We start from the raw sequence: 13,401 nt of genomic DNA on the forward strand, positions 1-13,401 counted from the left end.
GTCTTACCTCCCTCACCATAAAGCCACATCACAACGGCAGCACCGGCTGGAGGTATTAATAAACACTGCTGGTAAGTGTCAGTCCAGCAGATGCAACCCTGCAACCTGCACACTGACACAGCGTGTCTTCCCCTCCCCACCTACACTTCTCAGCCCGAGGACTGAAAAGCTGACTTTCTCGTAATTTGACACTCACCTAGGGAATAACACTGCTAGGAAGATGTCAATGCGAGGACAGTAGGTGGGGACGCAAACATGCCCCAGGAGCCCTCATGTCAGAGTGACAGATGATGACAAGGCCAGCTTATGCCTATTTCTTGCTACCTGGGGCTGTCCCATAGCCTGGGCTTTTCCAGGAGATATTGTTGATCTGGATCAGTGTAGCAAACTGGCCTATCTCTGCAGGGCCAGGCTCAAACCTAAGCAAAAGACGTCCCTTCCCTGGACTCCCCATATTCCAGGGACTGGCACTGGCCTTCTCCTGTGATAACCCTTCTCATGGGGGAAGAACGCCTTAGGACTAAGGAGGTCCTACCCAGAGCTCTGTATCCCCTTTTTAGTCTGTTTGATTTTTGAGTTGGAGTCCCACTCTGTTGCCCAGGCTGGAGTGCAGTGGCATGATCACAGTTCACTGCAGCCTCAACCTCCTGGGCTCAGGCGATCCTTCTGCCACAGCCCCCCAGTAGCTGTGTGTGCCACCCTCCCTGGCCAATTTTTTGGGTTTTATAGAGGCGAGGTCCCATTATATTGCCAGACTGGTGTTGAACTCCTGGGCTCAAGCAATCCTCCTGCCTCGGCCTCCCAAAGTGCTGGGATAATAGGCGCGAGACACTGCATCTGGCCCCAGTATCCCCTTTTAGAACGGACTGCCTATTCCCAGGACACCAGAATCCCCAAGCTGACTCCCAGAAGGTGAAGTCCCGGATACTTCTATCCGAGTGTAGACCAGACCACTGTTATGTTCATCTCTGAACACGAGGTGGCCAAGAGATGGCTGCCTGTGGTGGCAGAGCGTGATGGAACCCGGTCTTCCAGGCTGGGATGCCCATCAACATGAACTTGAGGCTGCTTGTGGTACAAGAGGAGCTAAGAGAGGTACAGGAGGTGGGCAGGCTGTGGTTGGAGATGTCTCTCCCCTCTCTACCTTGTGCCAATGCAAAATTCTGAAGTGGCTAAGAATTCGACCTTCGAACCTGGCTTTTCAGGTTGTGATGAAAAGATCTTTGTCCAGGGAGGAGAAGAGGATGTAGTTTGTTAACAACTTATAAGCTTGATTTATAATATTGAAATATTTAGACATGGGCTGGACACAGTGGTGCGTGCCTGTAATCTCAGCCCTTTGGGAGGTCAAGTTGGAAGGATCACTTGAGGTCAGGAGTTCAGGACCAGATTGGGCAACATAGTGAGAGCTTGTCTCCGCAAAAAATAAAACAAATATTAGGTGTGGTGGTGTGCCTATAGTCCCAGTTACTCAGGTGGCTGAGGCAGGAGGATTACTTGAGTCCAGGAGTTCAGGCTGCCATGAGCTATGATCATGCCACAGCACTATCTCTTAGAAAAAAATTTAGACATGGGTTTTGTGGCCTCTGTTTGTATTCTTGCCACAGGCCTTGCAAATGTAGAGGGCAGCAGACCTGGTCCACCAATGTATCTGTTTGGTCTACAGAGTATTTTAAAAATGAAGTGATTTCATGTAGAAGTTGTGATTTGGGCTTTTCTTGACAAATTGGAAGATACGCAACACAGCCTGGATTCCCATGTGGCAGCGCAAGAGAGAAGTGAAGGACAGTTGTACACTCACTCCTCAGTTTGTCACACTCTCCACCACTCCCAATTGTCCTACGTCCTATGAGTTTCATGCATGGAGAGTGCCTGCCTAGGCATGGAAGCATTGGAGAGTGGGTCAGCTGGTCCATCAGCCTGTCATGAGTGGAAGACCTGGTTGGGCCCACTGCAGGGGCTCAGGATGGGTCACCGAAAGGGGCCTTGCATGGGATAGAACCTGGCTGGCAAGACCTCCATGGTCAAAGTTCTAGGAGTTCAAATCTCCACGCATGACTGCCTCTCTTGATTTCCCTCCTCAGAGATGATGTCAGCATTGGCACTTGCCCAGGGCCCAGCCGGCTGTATCCTCCACCAGGCTGATCAGAAAGGAGAAGTGGAACTGCCCGGGGTCGGTAGAAAGTGGAGAATGAAAGGGGAAGAGCAGTCCTGGCTGAGAGCTGGGAACCGTGCCCATGAGCTCCACATTTCGAGTCCTGGCCCTGAGTGTCACTGGGAGGACGCGGGCCGGTCATGTGCCCTCGGGGGGGCTTTCTGGGGAAAGTCACAGGGCTCAGGCAGGGGTGGGGAGGGACACCTTTGCTGGGAAGGCAGCCTGCCCACGAGAGGCCGGGGCCTGGAGGGTCAGCAGCGGAGAGAACTGGGCCCAGAAGCGGGCGTCACAGGGGCTCGGGGCTGCTCAGCACCAAAGTGAAGACGTGAGGGGAAACCAACTCTATTCAGTGCCTCTGCCTCTGGGGTGGTGAGGGCCGCTTTGCTCCACCCATTAGCAGCAGGGTGGGAAAGAGTTATTTGCAACATGAGCCACCAAAAGTGGGTCCAGGAGGAACTGGTGAGAGGCCCTACCCAGGTTGCATGGAGTCTCGGCACTGCAAGGGGAGCCCTGTTCCCCACATTTTATTGGGAGATCAAAGATGGCAGACCTGCACTGGGAGATTTCTTTCTCCTGGAAGGAGAAAGGCCTCCCAGGCTGTCTCTCCAGGATGTGGATTGGGGGCTCGGCCGGGGCCCACGCTTGGGCACCCCCGGCAACAGCTTCACCGGGGAGCACCTTGAGGACCGCAACGTGCCGTTGGAGGCGGTGGGATGGACTCCTTCAGCAGACAGGCCACAGGCGATCACGTGACCTCCGTGGAGTTTAATAATTACCAACGCCAGCCTCGTCCCAGGAGGCCTGAAGAGGCTCAGAGCTGAGATCCAGGAGGTGCTGACCTTGGGGGCTGGGCCTTCTCCTCCCGTCCCCCATCGCCCCAAGACGGCTGCCACCAGGGAGGAGCGGGCTGTGGCTCTTCCTCTGGAGGACCAGGGAAGAGACTGAGGGTGACTGAAGGGCCCTGCCGCTTTTGTCCTCAGTTAGCTTGGCAGGGCTGTGTGTTGCCAGGCCCTGCTGCGGCCTCCAGGGATGTGGCTGCCTTTGCTCAGGGGCAGTGGTGGGGTGAGGCAGTGGCCTGCAGGCCATCGGGCACTTGGCCTGGCATCTCTGGGGAGCGGGTGGACATCGGAGCTGGTGGACATCCGAAATCAGGCTCTGCCAAACCAGAAACAGCTCTGTGCTACCCGGGCCACTTGGCACCCCAAAGCGCCCGAGTGGCCACATGCAGAGGCTCCTGGAGACAGGCCCCCAGGGATGGGTGGCCTGGCCACAGTCTGGGCCCCTCCCAAGGCCTGTGGACATTCCTCCAGAGTGCAGTTCAGGGCTGGAAACGCGGGGCACTGACGTGGGGCTGGTGGAAGGCGTGGGCACCATACACTGCCTCGGGGGGCGTGGGCGTACCAGCAGCCAGCACGGAGCACAGGGGCTCGTGGCTGCTCAGCACTGAGGTGAAGAACTTCATCTCCTCCGTGAGCTGCTTGATCTCTTTACGCAGAGCTGCGTTCTGCTTCTCCAGGTCTTCGCTCTCCTGCGGGGAGGGATGGAGGACAGTGTCAGGGACGGTGGCAGGGTTGGGGCAGGGAGGGCTCGGCATGAGGCCAGCTTAGTTCTTCTCTAGCACAGCCATGGAGATGGGCTTCAGAGAATTTTCCTGTACATGGGAATGTGTGCCATGTGCATATATGTTTGGGGATGGATATGGGTGCATCCATATGGGTACACATTTGTGTGTGCATAGCCATTAGGTTGAACCATATGAATCTGCTGGTACTTGTCTGTTTTGGCCTATAAAAATATCTATTTCAAGGCTGGGCGCAGAAACTCACGCCTATAATCCCAGCACTTTGGGAGATCGAGGTGAGAGGATTGCCCAAGCCCATGGGTTCGAGACCAGCCTGGAGAGGACAACTTGGCGAGACTTTGTCTCTACAATAAATCACAAAATTTGTTGGGCGTGGTGGTGCATGCCTGTGGTTCCAGGTACTTGGAAGGCTGAAGCGGAAGGATCGCCTGAGTCCAGTAGGTCAAGGCTGTGGAGGCTGTGAGCGTGCCACTGTATTCCAGCCTGGGTGACAGAGTGAGACTCCGACTCATAAAAAAAAAAGGGGAAAAAAAGATCTGGTTTCCAAAGGTCAGGCTGCTTTTCGACTGCAGCGTAATCTGCCTTTCCTCCGTGGGCCCCAGTGCTTAGCAGAGAAGGTCTGTTTGATTGAGCCAAAGAACGAGAAGCATAAAATCACATGAGAATTTCGATTCTCCTGGACTTTCTGGAGATGGAATTGTTTTTCAGTAAATGTTAATTATCAGGGTGTGATTATTGATTAATTAATGATGGACTCAGAGCCAGGCTCGGTGGCTCAGCCTGTAATCCTGCGCTTTGGGAGGCTGAGGTGAGTGAATTGCCTGAGCCCGCGGGTTCGAGACCCACCTGGGCAACTTGGCGGGATCTCATCTCTACAATAGATCAAAAAGTTAGCTGGGCGTGGTAGTGAGCGCCTGTAGTTCCAGCTACTTGGAAGGCTGAGGCGGAAGGATGGCCGGAGCCCAGCAGGTCGAGACTGCGGTGACCGGGAGCATGCCACTGCCCTCCAGTCTGGGTGACAGAGTGAGACTCCAACTCAAAAAATGATGGACTCAGAAATCGGCACTCCTTACCCAGGTTTTCCACAATCGCACCACTATCCCAAACTTGTCATGTTGTGAGAATTAATTTGAAGGCTTGTTAACAATATAATGTCAGGCCTTCCTTCCCTAAAATCTAGAGATTCGAACTCAGTGGATTTGGGATGTGAGGGGTGAGGTCTGGGAATCTGAACTTTGAAGAACTGCCTGAGGTCATTCCAAGAATCAAGAGAGTTGGAAAACATGGCCAAGTATGATATCAAGTTTGTTTCACTTACTCAAGCACTGATTAAGTGCCTATTGGTTAAGCGCATGGCTCAATGCCTGGTACGTAGCATGCACTCAAATGTTTGTTGACTGACTGACTGACTGATGATGTCAACTGCTGGCACGAAGAAGTTGACTCAGAAATATGGTGGGTGGTGAGCAGACGTAAGATAACTTGACATTTAAAATTTGCCCTAAATAATTCACCAGGAGCATGAGCTGCAAGCTAACCAGGGAGTGAGATGGGATTGTCAGTTACACTGCCAATCTCCCTAAGCCCTCCCACTCCGAGGGTTCTTTTTTAAGGGGCAGAGAGGCCTCCCACTGTGGCTGGAGCCATCAGCCAGCTCCCATGGCTTGTGAAGGACAGATTCCTGAGCTAGAAAATGTGCCTGGGTCCATCCAAGGGAAGCCCCCATCTCTAAGCTGTGATAGTGGCTTGAGCACCCGGGCCTCTTCAGCAAGGGGTGGCTGGCTTGTTTGACCATTTGGTTTGCTTCCTGGCACATCCTGGCGGGAGGGCATCCCCTTTACCGAAAGGTGAGATAAAGCAGCACGCCGGAGACCGAGGGGTGTTGGTAAGACCGGGAACCGGGGGCCGGGAGTCCCGGCCCCTCCCTCCAGCCGTTTTCCTCGCCCCCTCCGAGAGTTTCCACTGGTGACATTTACTGTAAATCCTGTGCTCTGAAGAGCCTGGGCAAACCCCACGGCAGAAGGGAGGGGCCGGGAGGCCGCTCTGACCTCCTCCAGCCTAGAGGCCGGCCCAGCTTGCGGGAAGTGACGGCAGGTCCTTCCTCCTGGTGCAGGCTCTGCTGAGCTCCCTCTAGCCTCCTTCTCTGCCTCCTCCTCCCTGCGGATCCCAGAGCTCTAGAAATTCAGAGCGGCTGCCTGCCGCCTCCAGCCAGAAAACAATCAAGTGTGACGAGAGAAACTGCCTTTACCTTGGAAAGTGACACTGCTTCCTGCCAGGGCCCCTTAAAATCCGCCTAGGGCCAGGGACCATGCAGCCAGCAGCTTATGAGAGAGAGAGAGAGAGAGAGAACACGGAGGGGAGGTTTGACTTCCCTTGCTAAAGGAAGTGGTTGATCTGGGGCCTGGTCCTTCCACCAAGGGCTCACAGCTGAAGGGACCACTGGTAAAGGTGACAGTGGGAGCTGCCGTGGAGGCAGAGGTCCACAATCATCCCCACCAGGGCTGGGAACCTGGACTCCGTCAGGGGAGAGAGTTGCAGCTCCCACACAATCTCCTGCCGCTGCACGGAGGCTGCCGGCCTTTGGACATCTTGGTAACCTGCTTCCTACTTCTCGGAATTCATTTCGGCCCACTGGGCTCCTCACAAGCACCCTCCAAGAGGATTGCTGTCATCATCCCTCCTCTGCAGAGGAGGCCAACTGAGCCCCTGGGACCACCCTGCTCCACACACTCCCAGATGCCCACAGGCAGGTGCAGCTGTGCTCAAGGATTCGCCTCCAGACACTTGTTTTCTCAGAAGGTCAGAAACGTTGAGCAATTGGTCCAAAGATGCGTAGCCGGGCAGGAGCCCTGTGGGCTTGGCTTGGGCAGGTGTTCCTTCCACCTGCACCCCCACCCTGCCAGGGACCAGAGACTTGAGCGGGCAAAGGTCTCCAGAGAGCACTGGGAGGCCCTCGGCTGCCCTGTGGTCTCCCGAAAGTTGGGTCTGAGCTTTGGTGACCCTGGCTCACAGCATGACATGGAGCCCTGAGTCAGTCACAGTCTTCCACTCACAGACCCTCTGCCTCTGAGCTGAGAAGGAGTCACCGGGCAGCTCCCTGGACAAGGCTGACTCCAGGCCAGAACTTCCTCTGATGCAGAGCTGGTCCCGAGCATGTGATGATGAGGGGAATCCATCAGCAGTAACCGGGACAGGGGTCTTGGGTCCTGGTCCTTGGTGACCCTTGTGACTAGCTTTCCCTGTTAAGCCCAGTTACCTCACTTTAAACCGGGAAGATTGGACCAAAACCACGATTCTCAACCTTGGCCACACACTGAATCCTGGGAGCCTTACCCAACACTGATGCTTGATTCTTTTTAAAACATGATTACCATTTTTGAGACAGGGTCTTGCTCCATCACTCAGGCGGTAGTGCAGTGGTGCAATCACAGCTCATAGCAGCCTCAAACTCCTGGGCTCGAGCAGCTCTCCCACCTCGGCCTCCCGAGTAGCTGGGACTACAGGTGTGCACCTCCGCACCTGGCTCTCATACCTGATTCTGCTTTAATAGGTCTGGGCTGCAGCCTGGGCACTGGGTTGTTAAAGGCTTCCCAGGGGATTTAGCCAGCTGATGTTGAAAACCATAGGATTTAGAAAATCCCCAAGACCCCTCTAACTCTCAAATATCTCGGATTCCAATTGACTACCTGAGTATAGTAGTGAGCTAAGGCCTCGAACCTCTACCTGCTGAGAGGGAATGTGTGGATGTATGTTGGGGACTAGGGGGTGTAGACTCAAATTATATGAAAAAGATTAGTAGAAACCAACTTTTTAGAAAAGGAAAAACCTAGCTCAACTTAATAATAACTAACATCGATTGGCCAGGCACAGTGGCTCATGCCTGACTTCCTGGCATTTTGGGAGGCTGAGGCAAGAGGATTGCTTGAGCTGAGGAGTTTGAGACTAGCCTAGGCAACATAGCAAGACCTTGTCTCTGCAAAAACCAAAAAATTAGCTCGGTGTGGTGGCATATGCCTGTAGTCCCAGTTGTTCTGGAGGCAGAGGCGGGAAGATCACCTGAGCTTAGGAAGTTGAGGCTGCAATGAGCGGTGATCATGCCACTGCCCTCCAGCCTGGGTGACAGAGGGAGACTCCAACTCAAAATAATAATAACTAACATTTATTGAACACTGCCATGCATCGATCATGCTTTTAAGTAGTTTATAGTTATCATATTTAAGTTTTGCAACACCCTTGTGTGGTAGGTGATATTATTATGCCCATTCTACAGAAGAGGAGAAACTGTGGCACGGAGAAATTTGAGTGGCTCATTCAGGGTCACGAAGCTTGCATGCTGTGGCACCAGTACTAGAATCGAGGCCATTTGCCTCAGGCTCTGTGCTTTCCGTCCTCTCTCGCCTTGGAAGTCTGTTTCCACCCCGTGATATTTGATCGTGCGCTCTGGTGAGGCCTCTGCCCTGTTGGCTTTCCAGTTTCATCTTCCCTTTCTTCTCACCTCATGCAAACCTCTCACCTGTGGGGTCACCTGATGCTACCTCTGTCGTGAACCACAGGCAGCTGGGGCCATGGCTAAGGGCGAGGCTACCTGGGGGTGTGGGAAGATTCTGGGAAATCCCCTACTGCAGGGACTCGGGAGGGGTCCCTCGAAGGGCCCTGGCTTGATGGGGAAGCCCCAGATGGGTCCCTTGCCCCAGAGAGCCATTTGGGACAAAGACTAGGACAGGTTAGCATTTCCTAGCTGGTGGGGGCTCCCTGGCCTTCAGAGTGGGGGTGGGTCCTCCTACCAACTCCACTCTGGCATCTTGACCATCTCCTTGCATTTTCTTTTCTTTTTTTTGGAGTTGGAGTCTCACTCTGTCGCCCAGACTGGAGTGTAGTGGCCGCTCCCGGCCACCGCAGCCTCGACCTGCTGAGCTCTGGCGATCCTTCCGCCTCAGCCTTCCAAGTAGCTGGAACTACAGTCACACGCTACCATGCCTGGTTAAATTTTTTTTAATTTATTTTAGAGATGAGGTCTCGCCAAGTTGCCCAGGCGGGTCTCAAACCCGCAGGCTCAGGCAATTCACTCACCTCAGCCTCCCAAAGCACAGGATTACAGGCTGAGCCACCGAGCCTGGCCATCATTGCATTTTCTAATCACAGTTTCCAGAAGGGTGAAAACAGTTCCTGTGTGTTTTCTCCTCAACAGAGCACACTGTCACGTATTAGTGGGGTGACATTTTGGCGTCACCCACACCTCAAGAGGGGAGCGGTGTTTGAGGTGTGCCCTCACACTCAGTAAAACGCTCAGTCACCGCCCCTGTACAAGTGTGGAGGGCGGGCCCACCTGGGGAAGGCCTCCCACAGATAGGTGGGACTCTCCTCAGGCAGTGGGAGGACCTGGGGACATCACCCCCAACACCTGCCCATCACCCAAGAGGGGAGAAGAGGAACCCATGGGCCTTTGCACTGAATACTGTATGCAACTGATTCTGGAGAAATCGTCACTTTCCTGCCATAGAGCTGAAGCTCTAGGGCCATAAGTGCTTTCGTCATCAACAGATATTTGGCCAGACCAGACATGTGCTCAGGGCCACAGCGTTAGAAGGCTATTCCCTGTTCCTTGGCTTTCAAGACTACGATTTCATCAGCCACGAATGTGAGAAGCACTTCAGGTTGGTTCATTCAGCATCTACCATGACTGTTTCTCTCCTGTCTTCCTCTAGAGAGATGGACAGATTTGCTCAAATACCCAGCTCATCTTGCACAAGGGTAGCCACTGATTGGGGGGGTGGGGTGGGCAGGGCTTCCCTTCCCATGAAAAAGGCAAAGGGTCTTGGCAAGGACAAGTCCCGCCCCCCAACTCACATCCATGCCAGAGGTCGGGCAGCCCTCTCCAGCCTTGATGAAAGCCACAGGCTGAGGATGGCTGTGTAGACAGTGGGAACTTGGCTCTTCCTTGCTCTGGCCTGGGCTCCCACTCTGCACTTGCTAAGGGACAAAAATAAACCACCACTTGCTGCTGTTTGCAGTGGATGGCATGTCTGTGACACATCCAGCCAAATGAAGTCCTGACTGATATACATTAGAACGAAATCACCAGAAAGCCCAATTTTTTAAAACAAGCAATGAGAAAACATAATCGCCACTAAACAGAGGTCTGAATTATTTGCTTTGTTTTTGGCAGTGGGGTCAGTGTATCTGGCATGGAATATGTGGGTATACTCCACGTAACTGCCTTAGCCTCACCCCACACAGTCTACTCAGCACACCTGATGGGCTTCAAATGTACCACACCTGAGCCTCAGCCCTGCTTGTGCCTGCTGCCATCACTTGGGGAGCTTTACACAGTCCAAATTCCTGGATGTCAGCCTCTAGAGGTGCCAACTGAATTGTTCTGGAGTGGGCTGCAGGCATCACAATCTTAAAAATACTTCCCAGGTGAGCCTAATGTGTAGCCAAGTTGCAAATCATATTCCAGCTGATTCCTTTTACAAATAATATAACAAGCTAGGCATGGTGGCTCACGCCTGTAATCCCAGCACTTTGGGAGGCGGAGGTGACAGTATTACCTGAGTCCAGAGATTTAAGACCAGCTTGAGCAACTTGGCAAGATCTGGTCGTACAATAAATCAAAAAATTAGCCGGGCATGGCGGTGCACACCTGTGGTTCCAGCTGCTTGGAAAGCCAAGGCAGAAGGATCACCTGAGCCCAGCAGGTTGAGACTGTGGTGGCCATGAGCATGCTACTGCACTCCAGCCTGGATGACAGAATAATAATACATCATATAACATAATATAGTGTTTAATTTTATTAAGTCTGTTTTATACCTTTTGTTTTATTAAATGTTTTATTTTATACTATATAAGATAAATAATATAAATATAAAAATGTTTAGAGAGTTGGGGAGAAATTTCTAAGTTAAAATATGTTCTAAAACAAAATGCCCATGCAAGCACGTTACTATTATATTGCTATTACATTAGGTATACATGATTTCAAGTAGGTCAGCACAGCACTCACAGAATGGAAAGGCAAGAGCTAGGAGACCCATTCAAACCTTGTTCACTCTAACCACCAACTCCTTTAGATGACTGAGCTCTGGGAGGACAGGGGCTGTTACTGTCTTCACTGTTTTGTCCTCAGTGATAAGGACAGTGCCAGGCACATAGTCAATTTCAATCAAATCATGCTGCTTGACCGCCAACTTGAAATCTGAGATAATTTTTCAAATCTGGGCCTTGCCTATGAAGGAAGAAGCTACTAAGTAAATTTGTGATGTCTGCGACTTCCAAGGAGTGGAAGAACTTAACCCACCTTTAAGTAATTTAGTAGCTTCTTGTAACTCTGGGATAGTTACAAATGAATCTAAGAGACCATTTTTTTTTGAATCGGGATCTCATTGTGTTGCTCAGGCTGAGATGCAATGGCACAATCATAGCTCACCGAAGTCGCAACCTCCTGGGCTCAGGTGATCCTTCTGCTTCAGCCTTCTGAGAAACTGGGATTACAGGTGCACACAACCATAACTAGCTAAGTTTTTTATTTTTTTTTTGTAGAGAGGAAGTCTCACTGTGTTGCCCAGGCTGGTCGAACTCCTGAGCTCAAGCAGCCCTCGGCCTTCCTGAGTGCTAGGATTACAGGTGTGAACCACTGCATTCAGGCAGAGATTCACTGTTCAAAAGGCCCAAGTCAAATCTCTCTGTTTGTTACCCAAACTGAGCTGTGGATGGGAGGAGCAGGATTACACCACTGTAAGAACTCTGTGTGGAATTTCCCTGGCTCGGACTTGACCTTCCCCATTCATCACCAAACGGAGACTGGACCAGTGGTGAAAAGCCAAGCCTGTGAAACAGCCAGCGTCCAGTTTTTAGAAACAACCAGAGAGAAGGCAGATGTTTCCACATATGATAATACGCCTGACTGATTTGTAGGAAAATCTCTGCCTTTAACAAAGGAACAGATCTAACCCTCTCCCCAGTGTAGAACAAAAAAGCACAATACTGCTTTGTTCTTATTTTCAGTCTCTCATTTAAACGCTCAGCCAGCCCAGTGAGGGGCTGCTGCTTCCCAACCTACGATTCAAATTTAGGCTCAGATAAATCCCCTAGCAGTATTTGAATTAGTTTAGTCCCCACTATGTGGTCAAGTTCCTGCACTGGGCAGTACCTTGTCATTATGACGGCCCCTCCTTACTCTCAGGTCTTGCGGCCTGCAGGCATCTCTCTGACCTTTAGCTGGCCATGCCCTTTGGCCTCGAGGATGCTGAGAGGACCATTGTCCCAGACTTCCCCAGGCTCCTCTTTGATCTCAAATGTCAGGGCCTCAGGAAGGCCTTCCTTGGCCACCATTGGCACCCCTGATCCTCAGCCTCCCATGTAGCTCGGGCTACAGGCATGCACCACCACGCTAGGCTTGTGTGTGTGTGTGTGTGTGTGTGTGTGTGTGTGTGTGTGTGTGTGTGTGTGTGTGTATGTGGTTTATTTTCAGAGATGAGAGGTCTCACTATGTTGCCTAAAATCCCACCTAGGCCTCCCAATGTGCTGGGATTAGAGGTGTGAGCCATCACACCCAGCCATGATTTTAATTCCTTTGAAGCACCTTTCATATCATGTGATTATCGTGTTTATTTGGTTGTTTTCTAGTCTGGCTTCCAATTGAATGTAAGATCTGTGAAATCAGGAACACTCAGTCCTGTCACTCCTATATTCTCACTGCCTAGAACAAACCGTTGCTGGTTAGTAAATACTTGTTGAGGGAAGGAATTATTACTGCTGCTCTAGTAACAGGATATGGTCTCTGCTTTTAGTATTTTCTGTGTCACCTACCCTCTTAACAATATGGCATGTTCTCGTACCAGCTGAGTGCCCAGACAATATTTTGGCGACAGGGTCCTCTGTTGCAGGAAATGCATTGTGGCTCCAGGAATGCAGTCCTGTCAGCTTGGCTCTCAACTTCTCTTGAGTTTTCATAAGGTTTCATAAGGGAAACCAAGGTCACCATCCTCGGTTTCCCTAAGTCTAGGGTGACCAGATATTTACTGGGTCATCGGTTGTCCTGGTGTGATATTTACGAATGCCACCTTTCACTCTCAACATGTTCCTGTTTGGAGTACAAATGATAAAGTCTCCTATCAAAACTGGACTCCCAAATTCGAGCTCAATGACATCCTCTCTCTCCTTGATTTCCTCCAGAGTTCCCTCAATTATTTGACCATTTTCTTTCTTTTTTATAAAAAATATACAGTATCTAGTAATATACATGATGGAATATTATGCAGCCATAAAAAAGAACAAAATTATGGACTTTGCAGCAAGTTTGGATGGATTTAGAGTCTATCATACTCAGTGATCTATCACTGAAACAAATAACTGAGTATCATGTATACTCACTCATAAGTGAGTCCTGAACATTATTACAATACTACAAGAAAGGGATTGGCAGTAGTAGGAACTGCCAGGGGAGGGAAGGAGGGGAGTACATAACATCACTAAGGGTACTTGGTCCTATACCAGGCAAAGTAAGGACCAGTGGGAGACCCACCTGTATGTAGATCACTTAAATACCTAATCCTGACTTATACCCCACATCTTTAAAAAAAAAAAAAAGTCAGATAAAGGAAAAATACAGATATATAGTATCACTACATTAAAGATATATATATATATATATATATATATATAT

General features: G+C 51.0%; 1 protein-coding gene across 1 annotated transcript in view; it reads right to left on the reverse strand.

Moving 5' to 3' along the window:
• Nucleotides 1-3,406: 3,406 nt before the first annotated feature.
• The window catches only part of BATF (basic leucine zipper ATF-like transcription factor), a 24,268-nt gene continuing 14,273 nt past the window's right edge, over nucleotides 3,407-13,401 (reverse strand). Inside the window, exon 3 of the mRNA XM_008064154.1 lies at nucleotides 3,407-3,683. Within this exon, the coding sequence (XP_008062345.1) occupies nucleotides 3,474-3,683 (210 nt within the window). The 3' untranslated portion in view covers nucleotides 3,407-3,473. The remainder of the gene's footprint in view (nucleotides 3,684-13,401) is intronic.

This window comes from Carlito syrichta, unplaced genomic scaffold (genome assembly GCF_000164805.1).
Source record: "Carlito syrichta isolate Samal-C Ts95f unplaced genomic scaffold, Tarsius_syrichta-2.0.1 Scaffold307214, whole genome shotgun sequence".
Lineage (NCBI taxonomy): Eukaryota > Metazoa > Chordata > Mammalia > Primates > Tarsiidae > Carlito > Carlito syrichta.